The 20,359-nt window shown below is 41.1% G+C and overlaps 1 protein-coding gene across 1 annotated transcript in view; it reads right to left on the reverse strand.

Moving 5' to 3' along the window:
* Positions 1 to 466: 466 nt before the first annotated feature.
* LOC126362488 (DNA repair protein RAD51 homolog 4-like) overlaps positions 467 to 20,359 on the reverse strand; it is a 129,979-nt gene continuing 110,086 nt past the window's right edge. The window contains exon 7 of the mRNA XM_050007889.1: positions 467 to 1,242. Within this exon, the coding sequence (XP_049863846.1) occupies positions 911 to 1,242 (332 nt within the window). The 3' untranslated portion in view covers positions 467 to 910. The remainder of the gene's footprint in view (positions 1,243 to 20,359) is intronic.

Consider the following 20,359-nt stretch of genomic DNA (forward strand, 5'->3'; position numbering starts at 1 on the left):
TTTGGGAAAACAAACAAATAATAAGAGTTCATACCTGGTTATCAGATGGAAGCAGGAGTGTTTGGACTTGGGGTGGGTCAAGAATATGCGCATTCACGTTGACCTTTGAGCAAATAATCTGTCAATCCTGCACAGGCTGTTTTTCTTGGAATATTTTGAAAACCTCAGAAATGTATATTAGGTGGGCCCATCTGCTGTTACAAATCTGATTTTCTTAGAGTGTGTAACAACAAAAGTGAAAAACATTCTTTTCCCATTGTTGATGTGATTACCATTTCTGCACTGGGTAACACTGATGTAGCCATGTTTTGTCATAATTTATGATCCTGAATATCAAAATATCAGAATTAAATTTACCAAACATCTGCTGACTTGTAGTCTTTCTTTTCCTGTATAAGACAGCATTAACTACCAATTTTTAATGAGGGTGTGTTCTCAAAGTATGGAAGGTTCATTACACAAAAAATTAAATACAAAACTGTTCACATTTTATTGTAAGCTATTCACTTCCCTCAACTTTATATCTAACCACTGTATAACAATATATAATGCTACAAATGTACTATTTCAGCATTATTACAATTTCCCTGAGTTTCTTAAAGCAAACTTATTATGGAACATACTGCAAAGAATACTAATACAGAACACTGAGAATCAAACAGTTCTTCAGTAATATAGTACCAGTATTTTATCAATACACAACTTATTTGAGGAATGAGAATTTTTTACAATAATAAAATCACCAGAGATTGCACTTAAAACTTACCCATATATGAAAAATGAATTAGCATGGCATAAAAGATATTTAGCACAGGAGAAAAGTGTTGCATGCTTAAAATATGAAATATTTCACATTTTTCAATAACTGCATGACAAGATCAATTACTTTTCTCAAAAGATATAACAGCACTCATAGACTGTCTCTCCCATTTAGATTCACTTTACAACTTCTTCCTAGTGGTATACTGGCACTTTTTGTAACTGTTATTTGAGCTTCTTGGCTGCACGGCCTCTTTTCCACAAGAAGTCTTGTATTTGGTAGATGTAGCCAATACTTTCCAAGAGCAGGTTTCACATTAGAATAATTCTTTGTTTCCTCACAAGCATTCTTAATTTTCCCTTCTGAAAGCAGTCCATCTCCCTCAAAATATTGTGTAGCAAGATTTACTACAAGGAATGCAATATGGTGCTCCTGAGCCAGATGTCTTATGAGATTACTTAGATGGTTCATTTGTGGTAAACCTGAAAAGAGTTAAGAAAAAAATGACAAATTACATGCATGCTTTCTATAAACCGACGTGACCCATGGTGAGGTAAGAAAATGCTCAGCTCTTTTGTGCTACTTAAAATGTCTAATTACACATGATTCTTCATAGCTTAGCTCTACAAATGATAAGTTAAAAATGGGACTTTCTTCCTCTACCAAATCATCCTCCTCCTTATACCTTACCAAGCGGGAAAGCGCCGGCAGACAGGCACAATGAACAAAACACACAAACACCCACAGAGAATTACTAGCTTTCGCAACCGATGGTTGCTTCTTCAGGAAGGAGAGGGAAAGACGAAAGGAAGTGGGTTTTAAGGGAGAGGGTAAGGAGTCAAGGAGTCATTCCAATCCCGGGAGCGGAAAGACTTCCCTTGGGGGGAAAAAAGAACAGGTGTACACTCGTACACACACACACACACACACACACACACACACACACACACACATATCCATCCGCACATACACAGACACAAGCAGACATATTTAAAGGCAAAGAGTAAGGGCAGAGATGTCAGTCGAGGCGGAAGTACAGAGGCAAAGAGGTTGTTGAAAGACAGGTGAGGTATGAGCGGCGGCAACTTGAAATTAGCGGAGGTTGAGGCCTGGCGGATATCGAGAAGAGAGGATATACTGAAGAGCGAGTTCCCATCTCCGGAGTTCGGATAGGTTGGTGTTAGTGGGAAGTATCCAGATAACTCGGACGGTGTAACACTGTGCCAAGATGTGCTGGCCGTGCACCAAGGCATGTTTAGCCACAGGGTGATCCTCATTACCAACAAACACTGTCTGCCCTTGTCCATTCATGCGAATGGACAGTTTGTTGCTGGTCATTCCCACATAGAAAGCGTCACAGTGCAGGCAGGTCAGTTGGTAAATCACGTGGGTGCTTTCACACGTGGCTCTCCCTTTGATCGTGTACACCTTCCGGGTTACAGGACTGGAGTAGGTGGTGGTGGGAGGGTGCATAGGACAGGTTTTACACCGGGGGCAGTTGCAAGGGTAGGAACCAGAAGGTAGGGAAGGTGGTTTGGGGATTTCATAGGGATGAACCAAGAGGTTACGAAGGTTAGGTGGACGGCGGAAAGACACTCTTGGTGGAGTGGGGAGGATTTCATGAAGGATGGATCTCATTTCGGGGCAGGATTTTAGGAAGTTGTATCCCTGCTGGAGAGCCACATTCAAGGTCTGATCCAGTCCCGGGAAGTATTCTGTCACAAGTGGGGCACTTTTGGGGATCTTCTGTGAGAGGTTCTGGGTTTGAGGGGATGAGGAAGTGGCTCTGGTTATCTGCTTCTGTACCAGGTCGGGAGGGTAGTTGCGGGATGCGAAAGCTGTTTTCAGGTTGTTGGTGTAATGGTCGAGGGATTCAGGACTGGAGCAGATTCGTTTGCCACGAAGGCCTAGGCTGTAGGGAAGGGACCGTTTGATATGGAATGGGTGGCAGCTGTCATAATGGAGGTACTGTTGCTGGTTGGTGGGTTTGATGTGGACGGATGTGTGAAGCTGGCCATTGGACAGATGGAGGTCAACATCTAGGAAAGTGGCATGGGATTTGGAGTAGGACCAGGTGAATCTGATGGAACCAAAGGAGTTGAGGTTGGAGAGGAAATTCTGGAGTTGTTCTTCACTGTGAGTCCAGATCATGAAGATGTCATCAATAAATCTGTACCAAACTTTGGGTTGGCAGGCTTGGGTAACCAAGAAGGCTTCCTCTAAGCGACCCATAAATAGGTTGGCATACGAGGGGGCCATCCTGGTACCCATGGCTGTTCCCTTTAATTGTTGGTATGTCTGGCCTTCAAAAGTGAAGAAGTTGTGGGTCAGGATGAAGCTGGCTAAGGTGACGAGGAAAGAGGTTTCAGGTAGGGTGGCAGGTGATCGGCGTGAAAGGAAGTGCTCCATTGCAGCGAGGCCCTGGACGTGCGGGATATTCGTGTATAGGGAAATGGCATCAATGGTTACAAGGATGGTTTCCGGGGGTAACAGACTGGGTACGGATTCCAGGCATTCGAGAAAGTGGTTGGTGTCTTTGATGAAGGATGGGAGACTGCATGTAATGGGTTGAAGGTGTTGATCTACGTAGGCAGAGATACGTTCTGTGGGGGCTTGGTAACCAGCTACAATGGGGCGGCCAGGATGTTTGGGTTTGTGAATTTTAGGAAGTAGGTAGAAGGTAGGAGTGCGAGGTGTCGGTGGGGTCAGGAGTTTGATGGAGTCAGGTGAAAGGTTTTGTAGGGGGCCTAAGGTTCTGAGGATTCCTTGAAGCTCCGCCTGGACATCAGGAATGGGATTACCTGGGCAAACTTTGTATGTGGTGTTGTCTGAAAGCTGACGCAGTCCCTCAGCCACATACTCCCGACGATCAAGTACCACGGTCGTGGAACCCTTGTCAGCCGGAAGAATGATGATGGATCGGTCAGCTTTCAGACCACGGATAGTCTGGGCTTCGGCTGTGGTGATGTTGGGAGTAGGATTAAGGTTTTTCAAGAAAGATTGAGAGGCAAGGCTGGAAGTGAGAAATTCCTGGAAGGTTTGGAGAGGGTGATTTTGAGGAAGAGGAGGTGGGTCCCGCTGTGATGGAGGACGGAACTGTTGCAGGCAGGGTTCAATTTGGATAGTGTCTTGGGGAGTTGGATCATTAGGAGTGGGATCAGGATTATTTTTCTTCGTGGCAAAGTGATATTTCCAGCAGAGACTACGAGTGTAGGACAGTAAATCTTTGACAAGGGCAGTTTGGTTGAACCTGGGGGTGGGGCTGAAGGTGAGGCCTTTGGATAGGACAGAGGTTTCGGATTGGGAGAGGGGTTTGGAGGAAAGGTTAACTACTGAATTGGGGTGTTGTGGTTCCAGATTGTGTTGACTAGAGTTTTGAGGTGTTGGGGGGAGTGGAGCTGGAAGTGGGAGATTGAGTAGATGGGAGAGACTGGGTCTGTGTGCAATGAGAGGAGGTTGAGGTTTGTTGGAAAGGTTGTGGAGGGTGAGTGAGTTGCCTTTCCGGAGGTGGGAAACCAGGAGATTGTATAGTTTTTTGAGGTGGAGGGTGGCATGCTGTTCTAATTTGCAGTTGGCCTGTAGGAGGATGCTATGTACAGCCGGTGTGGATGTGGGAGAGGAAAGATTGAGGACTTTGATTTGGGATAGGAGTTGACGGGTGTGTTCATTGGCCGAGTCGATGTATAGGTGAAGGATTAGGCGGGTGAGGGCTATATGTCACTTGGTGATGGCACGCTTAGACCATCCCTTTGTATATGCACAACAAAAGGTACAATCACATGAAGCATTGATTAAAACATCTTCCTGTATACAGAATGCCCCATTCATCACCCAGTACCACTTCAGACTGGAATAAATGAACCACAGCCTTCGTCAGGGCTTTGATCATTATGCCTTGGAATTAGGGACATCCTGTCTAAGATCCTTGCCACCCCTCCTAAAGTGGAGTTCAGTCACCCACCTAACCTCAACAAATCTCAGTATCCCTTAGCCACTCTCAGCCCTTGCCACAGGGATCATATCCCTGTGGAAGACTCAGGTGCAAAACCAGTTCAATCCATCCAACTAACACTTCCTATTGCATTCCTGTCATAGGGTGATCCTGCCCCATCAGAGCTAAATGTTAAGTCTATTTGTTGTGCCCATCTGCAGCTCAACATGTCATCTTTACAATGAGCAGCAATCTACCCTTTTCCAAATATTGTTGAAGTGAAACAGATGATTAACAGTACAGACATGAATAGAACAGGTTTTGAGATATAATACAGAAGATTACATGGGTAGAGTGAGTAACTATTGAAAAGTATTGGATCAGATCAGGGAGAAAATTGACTTACGGTGGAACTTGACTAAAAGAAGGGATCAGTTGATAGTTAGGGGAAGTGCGGAGGGAAGTTAGGTAAAGAGGAAAGAGGGAGACCAAGGCTAGACTATAGTAAGCCATTTCAACTGGCTGTATGGTTCAACAGTTACACAGATATGAAAAGACTTGTACAAGAGAAACTAGTGTGGAGAGCAGTGTCAAGCAAGTCTTGGAATTGAAGACCACAAAAACTGCAAGCTTTCAACATCTGCATATTACCACATCAGTGTGAAGCAGTGACGTACAACTTCAGACTAATAAGTTCAAATTCGGTTGATGAAAGAATTTGATTATTGGATCTATATGAGCGAAAAAGGGATGATGTCAAATGTTTTATATCTGCATGTTGTTCATCCCACTGGCCAAGATTTACTATCTAGTTGGAAGTTGAAGTTAAAATTTAGTGATCTGTCTGTATGATATTTTTTGGCAACAGTATGGGCTATGTTCTGGAACCAGCTTTTGTGCTCCCTCATTACTCCAGTCCCTTGTGCATCCGAAACAGCATGGACTATTTTCACATGTACTCACATCTTTGCCAAGATGGCATCAGAATTCTGATTTTGGTTATCTACATGGGTATAAATACTGTGGCAATATCTAGAGGAAGTGTAAACACAAACTCAAGCTTTCAAGGAGACTCATTCCATAATGTTATAAAACAGTGTTTTGTCTGCATGCTAAAAGTAAATTATGTTGAAAGTCTAATACTAGTTCAAAAAAGGTAAAAACTATTATTTACTTCAAGAAGGGCATCTTATAATCAATTTTATTCTGTGAATATTTGATCTAAGAGTTTCAAGGTTTATACTACTATGCAACTAACTGTAGCCTTCAGTTCCACCATTCAGAGTGAAAATATGTTTACATTCTGAGTGCCTCTCCTGTCCTATACAATATGACAATTTTGTTTCTGAAATGGTCACCATTTTCTCCTAAAGCGCTACTCCTAGTTCATGCAGCATGTTGTCTTAATGATAACAAATTGCTATTTTGCTGACTGCTCTCGCATTGTCATAATAATGACTTATGTTGATAATAAAGATGATTTGCTCAGTATCACACCTTAACTGAGAAAAAGTTAAGAATATTTGACTGATGTAATTAGAAATTATCATATGTGTTTAGTAGGAGAACTCAGTACCACTTTTGAGAGTCATGACAATCACAGGGTTGACAAACATTTCTCCAGCAGCAGAAATAAAGCCATCGACAGCTCTCAAGGTCTTACACTTGCTCTCCTAGCTGAAGCCTGTTCAAGCTAGCCCTCAATTATTCTGGCCCACAACATCCCTACCAAATACATAATTGAGTTTTATTATGATTATGGCGTGCTTCAGTCCACTGCCTGATAAGATTACATGAATGTGTGTAACATTGTACACAACTAGTACTTTCTTATGAGCAAAATAGACTGTGTTTTGTGATTGTATTATTGTACATTTATGTGCGTGGTTATATAATTAAGGTACACACGGTGATTTTTCCCAATGTGTACAAACACTAGGGACTGAACAATCCATTGACCAGGGAAGACATGACTGAGATGTGTCCGGATGACACGTGAAGTGGGCTGGAGCACCGTCATGTAGCAGCCACATAACACTTCAAACTGTTACTGGCACTTCTTCCAGCAAGTGAGGCAAAGGCATCCACAAGAAACACTGACAGTTCCTGCCTGTTAGACAACTTGGAAGGAAGACTGGTCCCAAAATACGGGCAACAATTATCATGACCCACACATTCCAGATGCACAGATGCTGATGATTCGCTGTCACAATACCATGTGGGTTCCGCATACTATCCCACAGATGACTGTTATGAAAGTTGAAGATACCATTCAGTGTAAAGGTGGTCTCATCTGTGAATAGGATGGATGACACAAATCCCAGAATTGTCATCACTTGATGAAGAAGTCAGTGACGAAACTGCTACTGGCATGGAAAGTCTGTTGCTAGTAAGCCCTGCACATGCTGCAAGTGATAAGGGTAGTAAAAACGGTCATGGAGAATGTTCCACACAGTCATCTCCCTTACCCTGTAAAGGCAGACCAACTACCTGGTACTGACACAGTAGTTGTCTTCCACAGTTTTAATCACATTTTCCTCCAACTGCAGTGTCAGAATATTTCAGGTAAGTCCTTCCTGATTTCCTGCTTCCTGAAATGACCCTGTCACAGATAAATAATGTTGCAAACATTGAATCCTGTGGTTGTTGTCAGAGGGGATGGGTTTCCTGATACAACCTTGCTGTCCGCTGCCCACTGCCATTTGCCTTTCCCTAAGTAAACACCAAGTCGGCAAGCTCTCGATTCGAATACGGAACAGTTGTCTGCAACACTGTATTACATACACTATGTGGTGAGTCAAACAATGGAAAATCCAGGATGGAATGTAACAATACCACAGAAGGAAATTTGCTACTCACCATATAGCAGAGAAGCTGAGTAGTGATAGGCACAACAAAAAGATTCACATAATTAAAGCTTTCGGCCAGTAAGGCCTTTCTCAGCAGTACACACACACACACACACACACACACACACACACACACACACACACACACACACACACACACACACACACTTATGTAAATGCAACTTGCACACATGTCTGCAGTCTCAAAGAGCTGAAACCACACTGCAAACAGCAACACTAGTGTTTGATGGGAGTGGCGACTGGGTGGGGGTAAGGAGGAGGCTGGGGCGGGGAGGGGGAGGGATTGTATGTTGGGAGTGTTGGACAATGATGTGTTGCAGTTTAGACGGGGGGCAGGAGAGGAGGTGCAGAGGGGGGAGGGGGTAAGTAGCGGAAAAGAGAGAAATAAAATGAAATAAAAAGAATATAAAAGACTGGGTGTGGCAGTAAAATGATGGCTGTGTAGTGCTGGAATGGGAAGAGGGAGGGAGATGGATGGGTGAGGACAGAATTAACGAAGGTTGAGGCCAGGAGGGTTATGGGAACGTAGGATGTATTGCAGGGAAAGTTCCCGCCTGCGGTTCAGAAAAGCTGGTGTTGGTGGGAAGGATCCATAAGGCACAGGCTGTGAAGCAGTCATTGAGATAAGGGGTATCATGTTTGGCAGCGTGCTCAGCAACAGGGTGGTCCACTTGTTTTTTGACCAAAGTTGGTCGGTGGCTGTTCATACGGACAGACAGCTTGTTTGTTGTCATGTCTATATAGAATGCAGCACAGAGGTTGCAGCTTAACTAGTAAATCACATAACTGGTTTCACAGGTATCCCTGCCTTTGATGGGATAGGTGATGTTAGTGACCAAACTGGAGTAGATGATGGTAGGAGGATGTATGGGACAGGTCTTGCATCTAGGTCTAGTACAGGGGTATGAGCCATGAGGTAAGGGATTGGGAGCAAGGGTTGTGTGAGGATGGACAAGTATATTGTGTAGGTTCGGTGGAAGGCGGAATACCACGGTAGGAGGGGTGGGAAGGATAGTGGGCAGGACAAGGTGAGTCAGCAAGAGAAGTGAATCAGATGCAACTTTACTAATTACTATGGCAGGAGAGGGTGCTAGGGCATGAGATATGATGAACGGTACCACCCTGTAGAAGGAAACCATGCATACTGTAACTGTGGCTGCATGGTACAATGCATATTAGACCGCAGTCTCTGTAACAATGTATGATTGAATAAGTGGTCTCTAGCATGGAAACCGTGCATTTCTGGATATAAGTTCATTAGACCTTTTTTGTTCATTTAAGTTCATTAGGCATTTTTTGTTCCATATCTTTTCATCAGTCAATCCCTATAGTTTTCACATGGTGGAAAAAAATCACCTTGTGCAACTGTCTCAAAAAAATTCTCACGTCAAACTTTTACACTGAGCCTACCGATGGTATGGATAGTTCAGGTATTGACTAGTATTATACAACATCAAGAAGTAGCCAACAACCACCCTTCCACCATAATGGTTTGCTGAGTGGAGTATTGTATGTAGTTAGGCTACTTTTTGACAAGTGAGTTGCAGCCAGTGAGAAATCTGGAAAACTGTATGATACTGTTTAAAAAAATTAATGGAAAATAAGCTAATTGTAAAAAGTAAACCACAATGTTTCATATGCAGTAGATAAATTATAGTCAAACATTCATCTTAGTAAAATAAAAAAGAATTTTAATCCACTGGATTTTGACACAATAAAAGCAGTTTTTCAAACCTGTCTTGCTTTCTTTCCAGTAAGATCTTAATGAAATCCTATCCACAGTTAACATTTTGTGAAATGTAAAATACATGTGAATAATTGCAGTGCATATTCATCAGAATAACTAATGATCAGTAAAATTTAGAACAGATAAAGTAGGACTGCAAAGAACTGATTATTAAATTAATTGTAGCTTCTGTAACCCAAGCAAAGAGCCTCATTTCAGATTTAAATCAGGCAATGTTACTTTATTAAACACAGTTATATGCAGAATAGAAGTAATTATCACAACAGTGAATTGAGTAGTAATTACAGTATCATTTTCAGCATTTTGAGTCATATTATTCAAATTTAATTTGACTGAGAATCTTACAGTCATTAAGCACAGTGGGTAGCCACGTCAGTTAAGATGTGGTTACTCTTAACAAGGACAAGTGAATTTTGTGAGCCAGAAGCTGCAGTTCACAAACTGACTGGAATACATTAGTTGGTATAATGTCACGGAGTGCCTTGCCAATGTCTGTCAGTTGTTCTGCTGATATGAGGATTTCCTATGATGTGATGGAAACTATGTTGGTGGTGACAGAGAAAATTACAGTTTCTAGAGCTTTAAGCAGGGCACAGTACATCAATGAGTAGTTCTACCAGGGGTAGAGTGGGCTGAACTAGGGCAAAGGTCCATGGCTGTGGCAAAATGTGAAATAAAATTGTAGTTGTGGACTGGTCAAAACAAACTGAAGTCAAAAAATTTCAAGGGTAGCTTTAAAATTGAGGACTCTTAGCACAGAGGTGGTGTTGTATGTGATGATTAATTTTGGTGCTGTAACAGTTTCTCAAGACAGCAGTCTTGAAATCATAAAGATCAGCCAAACTATGTTTCAAGTGTGGAAAAATTGCATGATATTTGACTTAAGTTCCCATGCACAGTTGTGGAATTGCATGAGCACTTTCAGGCTCCTGAAGACCGGTGTTGTGGGTTAACACAAGATATGTGACAGTTTCTAGTTGTGATAGCTGACTGGCAGTTGTAATTTTCAAAGAAGACTATATGGAGACTTAGCAGAAGCTGGTGTTATGAATCAAATCAAGCAAAAAGGGGAGGTATTGGTCATATAAACAGACTTTGTGAGGCCTGTTAAGGCGAGAATAAAAAATACTGTTTTCATCCAAATTGTTGTGTTTGACTGTCTGTGCTGTTGTCGTTGGCTGAGATTTACAGTGACACAGAATGATGCTAGCTGGGGATATTGATAATGGTGTATGTTTCCAGTTCAGTGGTCAGATTTTGAATCTTCATGGAATGCAAAAAAATGAGAGTTGATAAATGAGATACCAAAGATAGTATAGAAATGGTAACAATTTATCCTTGTCTAATGAGTCTAGGAGAGGCTGGTAATCCTTATCTAAATTATTTTAAAAATACTCAAGTGATGATCTGTGTCTGACAATAAATGTATCACTCATCAGTAATGGCACAGTTGCATCACACTGTGAGATTACATGCTCCATCATGTAGGAAATGACAGCAACAGTTAGCTGTTACTGCAATGAAAAGAGAGAAACTTCACCAAAAGAAGTCTTTAAAAATATTCAAACAGATCAGCAATTATGTGCACCTCACAGATGAGACTATTAAAATGCCGTGGATCAACAACCGAAGCATTTGGAACAAATTCCAAGTGTTGAAAGATGATGTAACACGTAGGGAAGATCACATTCCACAAGGAACAAAAAGCTGGCTAAAATCCAAAATGACCGCAGCAAGATTTTTGGGGTAACTCTTAGTGTACATAAAAAGGTCAGGCTAATGGGAAATGGAGGTAGTGTATCTGTTGCAGTACCAGTACACCAAAAATCCACTGAAACTGTAATTGAAGCTGCATGTGAGTGCATCTGGACAATACTTGGTTTCAAGGGTGAGCACAAACTCATAACCGCATATTTCTATTGACCTTAAAATGGGTGCCCTGTCATAACAAAAACCTTTAGAAAAAATTCTCAGCTTGCTTGCACATACATTTCCCAATCATGTAGTCATCACTAGAGGAGACATTAGTGATTCAACAATTAAATGGAAAAATGGCAAGAAATTGATTTGCAATTGTGAATAATATCAGACTCCAGATGGACAATGTACTTGTGACACTAAAAATTTGTGCCAGACCAAGACATACGTGCATGGCTGCAGGACACTGCAAAATAAATTTTAAAAATACCGGCACTGCGATACAGTGGAGAAATTTCAGTTTTGTAAGTGATGTGTGTGATGGGTGTGACAAGGCATCGTCTGAAACAATACTATTTACAAATTTAAAGCAATTGTGGGCCTGCAGCTGGTTATCATTTATTACACCTTTAGACATTTTGTCTGGAAACCTCACATAAGCCATTTAAGTATGATGAAGGCAGCTCTTGTCCTGCAATTTATTAGTGTACTGTGTCTATTCTCTGGCTGTGTCAAGATTGTGACGACAGACTCACCACACTATCCGGCAGCAGGATCATCACTCATGGAACTCAGCTGTCCTCAGAGATGCCGCTCACTGTCCTCTAACATCTTTGTTTAGCAAATTGTGGAAATGATGGGGTTTCAAGCATTAGCCAATTGATACCCACTATCATGACTCATTATATTTCCTGGCAATCATATTTCCATAGACCCTTTAATAACAGAGTCCTAAAAATGTTTCTATGGTCAAAATTATTGTTTTACCACACTCCATCAGTTGTCCAGTGGAGCTACAAGATTCAGGAATAGCAGACTTGGTGTGCTGCAAAAAGCAACTGCAGCATTGATATTTGGTGCAGCATGCCTCCATGGTGCACATTATCTGGTCTATGTAATCCATAACACACTGACATGGTATTTTGTGAATTCCAGCCTCCCACAATAGTAAGTAATCCTGCACTATTCCCAAAAGGTCTGCAGTAGAAGATAGTGGGTGGAAAACCAGTTTCATCTAAAACTTGTGGATTCCAGTAGTCTTGAAAGAAATATTGCCAACACAAGGAAGAAAACTAGGAATTTTGCTGGCATGATCTCCTCTGTATCTACATCCTGGTTTTTGGCTCTTAAAAGTGCATGGTATGTTTCCCTTCTTATTCTTCTGTAGTGTCCAAAGGAAGGTATCAACTGAATTTTGCACCTACATGAAAAGCACAACCTTTATAAATTTGGCGAGCATGCTGAAGAAACTTACAACACTTGCCTTTGGGTGCTGCAGAAAAAATAAGAAGAGAAACCTGCCATGTGCTTTCGAAAACTCCACCAGGCAGCAAATGAACCTCTGCAGAAAGGGCCACACTACACAGTCTTCATGGTTATCCAGACATAATGGCACTTAAGTCTAACAAAGGTAATTCAACAGTACAGCAACCTTGTAGTCTGTATGTGGATAAGGTGCATGGTCTATTAAGTGATTCTGTGTATAAGAAGATTGATTATGACCATAAAGGACATGTGCAATAGAGAACTTCTACATTCTCGATTTCTTCCTTATTACCTCAAGAAGCCATCAAGAGGTTTAGATCACATGACTGCGTAACGCCCAGTCTGTATGGTCTTCCTAAAACACAAAGATAATCTACATTTACGACCAACAGTAAGCAACATTGGTGTTCCTACATACAATTTAATCATGCATATTTCTATCTTCTGAGGCTATTACTAAGCAAGTAATCACATCATACATTAGACTAGACTGATTTTTCAATCGATTGGGGTCTCTTTATTTAAGTAGTTCAGACTGTTTACTTAGCTTTGATGCAGTATCACTTTTTATAAAGGTCCCTCTGCAGAGTCTTTGGCACTAGGTGGTAATAAATTTCAGGTGGACATTATTGCTTTGTTCTGGAATACTGTCTCTTCAACTTCTTTATCTTCATGAAGAATTTTTTTGAGTAGATTGCATAGTGCTTTTTATGGAAGATTTTGAGAAGAGAGCACTGTAACCAGTGACCTTTAAACTGCCTGTATCTTGTAGGTGTGTGGACGATACTTTCACAGAGTGGCCTCATGAAGAAGATAAAGTGACAGAGTTTTTACACCACTTCAGCACCAGTCAAAAGAACATTCAATTCACAAACAAAATAGAGAAAGGATGCTCTGCCTTGGACATTTTGGTTAGATAGATAAATGACGGCTCTCAGTGGAATTCAGTTTACAATGAGCCCACTCATGCCTACTCGGATTTACAAGCATTAAGTTGGCACCATTTGTTGCAAACTGTTGAGTGTACTTAAAACACTTGTGCACAGAGCTCACACAGTCTCAGATTCAGATAGTTTCATGAAGAGCTGGCCCACCTAAAGGCAATACTCGAGAAAAATGGGTATTCTATCCAGCAATGTCTCAAAAATGAGATCGACAAGAAGTGCAAAATGGCTAAGCAGGGATGGCTAGAGGACAAATGAAAGGATGTTGAGGCTTATCTCACGAGGGGTAAGATAGATAGTGCCTACAGGAAAATTAAAGAGATCTTTGGAGAAAAGAGAACCACTTGCATGAATATCAAGAGCTCAGATGGAAACCCAGTTCTAAGCAAAGAAGGGAAAGCAGAAAGATGGAAGGAGTATACAGAGGGTATATACAAGGGTGATGTTCCTGAGGACAGTATTATGGAAATGGAAGAGGATGTAGATGAAGATGAAATGGGAGATATGATACTGCATGAAGAGTTTGACAGAGCACTGAAAAACGTAAGTCAAAACAAGGCCCCGGGAGTAGACAACATTCCACTAGAACTACTGATAGTCTTGGGAGAGCCAGCCCTGACAAAACTCTACCATCTGGTGAATAAGATGTATGAGACAGGCGAAATACCCTCAGACTTCAAGAAGAATGTAATAATTCCAATCCCAAAGAAAGCAGGTGTCGACAGGTGCTAAAATTACCGAACCATCAGTTGAATATGTCACAGCTGCAAAATACTAACGCGAGTTCTTTACAGGCGAATGGAAAAACTGATAGAAGCCGACCTCGGGGAAGATCAGTTTGGATTCTGTAGAAATGTTGGAACACGTGAGGCAATACTGACCCTATGACTTATCTTAGAAGAAAGATTAAGGAAAGGCAAACCTACGTTTCTAGCATTTGGAGACTTAGAGAAAGCTTTTGACAATGTTGATTGGAATACTCTCTTTCAAATTCTGAAGGTGACAGGGGTAAAATACAGGGAGCGAAAGGCTATTTACAATTTGTACAGAAACCAGATGGCAGTTATAAGAGACGAGGGGTATGAAAGGGATGCAGTGGCTGGGAAGGGAGTGAGACAGGGTTGTAGCCTATCCCTGATGTTATTCAATTTGTATGTTGAGGAAGCAGTAAAGGAAACAAAAGAAAAATTCAGAGTAGGAATTAAAATCCATGGAGAAGCAATTAAAACTTTGGGGTTGTTAAGGCTTTTGTGGCCACTTGTTGACAAACTGCCTATTGGATCCTGTCTTGGGTTCTTCGGCCAATGTTCATCTAATGATCACACGGAATACGAATCAATTAATCAAGGCATCTTCTCTGCCGGCAGACATACAGAGAAGCCTACACAACACAGAAGCCCTACCACCTCAGCTGTATGGATTACCCAAGATTCATAAGAACAACATTCCACTGAGACCGATTGTTAGTGCTCCTGGCTCACCGACGTATAAACTGACAAAACACTTGGCCTCTCTGCTCCAGCCAAACGTGGGGAAGACTGACACATACATAAAGGACTCAGAACATTTCACTGAGAAGCTGAAGAAACTGAAACTTGCACCAAACGATATCCTTGTCAACTTTGATGTTTCGTTGTTTACGAAAGTGCCACACAGTGATGTTCTGGAGCACATTGCTTCCATTTTCCCGCAAGACATCGAAAAGCTCTTCCTTGCATGTCTCACCATGCGCTATTTCACATGGAATGGCGATTTCTACGAACAGCTGGAAGGCGTCGCCATGGGTAGTCCTCTTAGTACAGTGGTGGCCAACTTCTTCATGGAACAATTTGAAGCACAGGCACTGGACTCGGCGACTTGCAAACCTAAGGTGTGGTACAGGTATGTCGATGATACTTTCGTATTGTGGAGCCATGGTGAAGAACAGCTCGGTGACTTCCTAAGACTCTTGAACAACCTCCTTGCCAACATAACATTTATCATGGAAGTAGAAAAGGACAAGAATCTGCCATTTATAGATGTGCTGGCCACAAGGGATGGCGAAAACCTGGGACACAGCGTATATCAAAAACCGACACACACGGACTGATACCTGCACAAACTATCAAACCACCACCCGAGCCACAAAGAGGCATGATTAATACGCTCGTAATGAGAGCAGGGCGAATATGTGAGCCGCACCACCTTAGACGAGAATTCAACACCTGGAAAGTGTTCTGAGGAGCAATGGGTACTCCACAACTTATATTAGAAGTGTAACAGAGCCAAACACTTGGCGAAGTAAGGAATCAGAAAAAGAAATGTTGGGTACGGCCTTTCTGCCATACATTCCCAGAGTGATGGACAGAATCGGCTGTATATTGCGCAAACAAGGCATAAAGACAATTTTCAAACTGACAAAGATCAGCGAAGGAGAATAGGGACCCACTTGGAATGTCAGGAATATACCGTATACCATGCACATGCGGAAAAGTTTATGTTGGAATGACTGGATGATCAATTAACACCAGTATCAAAGAGCATAAGCAACATTGAAGGTTGGGGCAGGTGGAGAAATCGGCCGTGGCAGAGCACACACTGTGTGAGACTGACCACGTAATAAAATTCGCCAACACTGAAGTTCTGGCTGTAGAGAAGCACTATCTCATGCTTGTTCAGAGAAGCTGTAGAAATACAAAAACATGTGAACAGTTTCAACAAGAAAGAGGTAAGTCTTAAGGTAAATGGATCCTGGCTTCCCGTACTGCAGCAAATAACTGTTGCAGGTAGTAAGAGGAGAACAGCACCAGAAATGACCACAAAGAAGCTCTTGAATGCTGGCACATACAGTCTGCGACGTGAGCTCGACTCCAGTTCACCACTGGCAATGGAGGATGAAGCTTTGACAATGCCAGCCACTTGTACTGGTGAAACGTCAGTAAAATCATTAGATGAATGTTGACTGAAGAACCCGAGACAGGAGCGAATAGGCAGTTTGTATAACTTTGAGATTCACCAATGACATTGTAATACTGTCAGAGAGAGCAAAGGACCTGGAAGAGCAGCTGAACAGAATGGACAGTGTCTTGAAAAGAGGATATAAGATGAACATCAACAAAAGCAAAATGAGGATAATGGAATGTATTCGAGTTAAATCGGGTGGTGCTGAGGGTATTAGATTAGGAAATGAGATGCTTAAAGTAGTAAATGAGTTTTGTTATTTGGGGAGCAAAATAACTAATGATGGTCGAAGTAGAGAGGATATAAAATGTAGACTGGCAATGGCAAGGAAAGCATTTCTGAAGAAGAGAAATTTGTTAACATCGAGTATAGATTTAACTGTCAGGAAGTCTTTTCTGAAAGTATTTGTATGGAGCATAGCCATGCATAGAAGTGAAATGTGAATGACAAATAGTTTAGACAAAAAGAGAATAGAAGCTTTCGATATGTGGTGCTACAGAAGGATGCTAAAGATTAGATGGGTAGATCACATAACTAATGAGGAGGTACTGAATAGAATTGGTGAGAAGATAAATTTGTGGCACAACTTGACTAGAAGAAGGGATCGCTTGGTAGGACATATTCTGAGGCATGAAGAGATCACCAATTTAGTATTGGATGGCAGCGCAGAGGGTAAAAACCATAGAGGGAGACCAAGAGATGAATGCACTAAACAGATTCAGAAGGATGTAGGTTGCAGTAGGTACTGAGAGATGAAGAAGCTTGCACAGGATAAAGTAGCATGGAGAACTGCATCAAACCAGTCTCTGGACTGAAGACAACAACAACAACAACAACAACAACAACAACAACAACATCCAGCATGTTAAGAGGGTACTGTCAATTAAAGACAACAAATAAGAAGTTGATGGTGCCAAAATCCTTAGGTTTTCTTCCTTTGTTAGTAATAATTTTGTCAAGATGTCAGAGTCCTACAGAAACCTTTGGTTGAACTGATTTCTGTCCACTGTCTACTATTGTGGACCTTCTGGGACAATTAAGAATGATTTGTTTTTGTGGAAGGCTGGAATTTATAAAATACCATGCCTTTGTAGTATGGCTTACATAGGCATGAACTTTGCACTGAACATCAACAAAACACTTTCCTTTTGCAATCAACCAAGTCTGCTATAGCTGAACACTGTAGCTCCACAAGGCATTCAATAAAGTATCATAAAACAATAATTCTGGCCACAGCAACATCTTTTTAAAACTCCATTATTAAAGACTCTGTGGAATATTCTCAGCAGAAAATCTGATAACTGTCACAGCAGGTACAAGCTGGACAATGCATGGAACCCCATCATTCCTACAATTTGCTCTAAAAGAAGATATCAGAGTATGCTGATGGCTGCTGGGAGTGCCGACAGTGAGACAGGTGAGTTCTGCAATTCCAAAAGCGATGGCACTGCCTGCTACGTCATGTGGTCAGTTTGTCACCACACTCATAATGCATGGGAGTAATACATTCAGTGTGCTAATAATCTGCATGATGGGTGAAGTCTTCATCAGTGTCCAATGGCTCACCTGATGATGATCGGCAGGTACAAATTTGAAATAATGTGGAGTGCAACAAATGAGGATCTGCAGCAAGCCCAAAGCTTCTTCAAACATTCAACCTGCTGGTAATTTTTTTAAATTCACAATACTAAATGTTTTCCCTAAAAATTACTTATGGCAGATAGTTTGGAAGCCCATCCGTTAAGGAAATATATTTGATCTATTAGAAACAAATAGATCCTACTTCTTTGATGGCGTTCACCCTGGAACAGGCATCATTGACAAGAAGCAGTTTTAGCCAGAATGATTACCAAAGAAAAAAGGGCAACTCAAACAAGCAGAAACATTAACATATTCAATGAACAAGATAAAGAGGCAGCAGTGTCATAACTCAATGAAGAAACTGATACATTTAACTCTTGGCAGAAGCCTGTAGAGGAACAAATATTCAAGGTTACAAAAATACTTAATCAAGCAAATGATAGATATGTGCCTAGTAGAACATTTCCTGGTGGCAAGGGCCAGCATCACTCGAAGCCTGGAATGATCTCCATAATAAAATATTATCGAAAGAGTTCTCACAAAACCCAAAGAAATTCTGGTCATATGCAGAGCTTTCTGTACTGTCCAGACAATTATGTTTGATGAATGAACTAAACTTTAGAGTAGGAATGCAAAAGCAGAAATACTGAACTTGGTTTTCTAATGATCCTTTGTAGTGGAAAATCTCAGAGCACTGCTCCAATTTAATTTTCACACCACTGCACAAATGACTGATATAGATATTAGTGTTAAGGTGATGAGAAGCAGCCAAAAACACTAGAATGTCTGTAGCTCCAAGGACTGACAAAATCTCTTTCAGAGTCTACACAGACTTTTCTGCTAACATAGACCCTCTTTTAACCATAATCTATTGTAGACTATTCAAACAAACAAAAAGGGGGACCCAGTAAAAGAAGAATATAAGAATGGTATCCACAAAACTACCATCCACTATTACGGATTACTGACATCCATCTGTTGAAGAATCTCAAAACATGGGCCATGGCATTTAGGCACTGAAATACACTTTGTCCCTGAAAAGCATTTAATTCAGTACCATACTGATGCCTATGAACGGAAGTGTGGTTACATAGCACATCAAACAAAGTGAATGTATTTCGGATTTCCTTGTAGAAAAGGTCTATGGCAGTCTCTTATCCATGGAGTAGGAAACCGCCCCCAAAGTCGGAAGAATCAGCAACTATTAATGGCATGAGGATGCAGAAGGTAATGGAAACCACTGCATTAAAGACACATAACATGTATACACAGGACATGTGACCCATAATTGACAAAGTGTCATGATGGTCTCTCCATTGGCAAAAGATTCTGAAATAGTGCCCGAAAGATTCTGGAATAGCCCCCCATTCCGATCTCTGGGAGGGGACTGCTGATGGGGAAGTGACCATATGAAAAAGATTGAATAGCTAACAAAAGAATAATGTTCTACAAATTAATTATGTCAATTTCTGGATTCATTTATAAAATGATAATGTAAATTAATAGAAATTCATACGCCAAGAAAATTTATAGGCCCTTTGGAATTTTGTTAGTGCCGCAGAGTGAGGGAGTAGTGGGCATGCCTCTGATGTGATCAGATGTGTTTATTTTTTGGAAGAACAATGTAATTTTCTTCTTTGTTGATGTGGAAATCGTAAAGACAGTGTGATACAGAAAAATAAAATTTTTAGCATAAAACAAAAAAATACAAGGCTCACTTTAAATGTATTATGTGAATTCAAACCAAGAGAACCTATAGTGTTAAAAATTTCAGCTTCAAGAACCAGTCCCTAGACATAAAGAACTGAAGCCAACAACAAGAAAAGATGATAAGTAAAAATTTTATTGTAAATCTTACTCCTCTTGAAACTTTATTAATAGAGTTAACCATAAAGACAGTGACATTCAACAAATGATGTGAGGGAGTGTTAGATTACAGTGTGTAGAATGTATGAGTGTGGCATCATACCATCTGAGTTTCAGGAGATTATCTTCCATACAATTCTGAAGACTGCAAGAGCTGACAGGTGCGAGAATTATTGCACAACCAGTTTAACAGCTCATGCATCCAAGTTGCTGATAAGAATATTATACAGAAGAATGGAAAAGTAAATTGAGGATGTGTTACACGATGATCAGTTTGGCTTTAGAAAAGTTAAAGGCACCAGAGAGGTAATTCTGATGTTGCAGCTGATAATGGCAGCAAGACGACAGAAAAATCAAGACACTTTCATAGAATCGGTTGACCTGGAAAAAGTGTTTGACAATGTAAAATGGTGCAAGATGTTCAAAATTCTGAGAAAAATATGGGTAAGCTATACGGAGAGACATGTAAAACACAATATGTGCAAGAGCCAAGAGGAAGTAATAAGAGTGGGTGACCAATAAAGAAATGTTCAGATT

Source organism: Schistocerca gregaria, chromosome 1 (genome assembly GCF_023897955.1).
Source record: "Schistocerca gregaria isolate iqSchGreg1 chromosome 1, iqSchGreg1.2, whole genome shotgun sequence".
Classification (NCBI taxonomy): domain Eukaryota; kingdom Metazoa; phylum Arthropoda; class Insecta; order Orthoptera; family Acrididae; genus Schistocerca; species Schistocerca gregaria.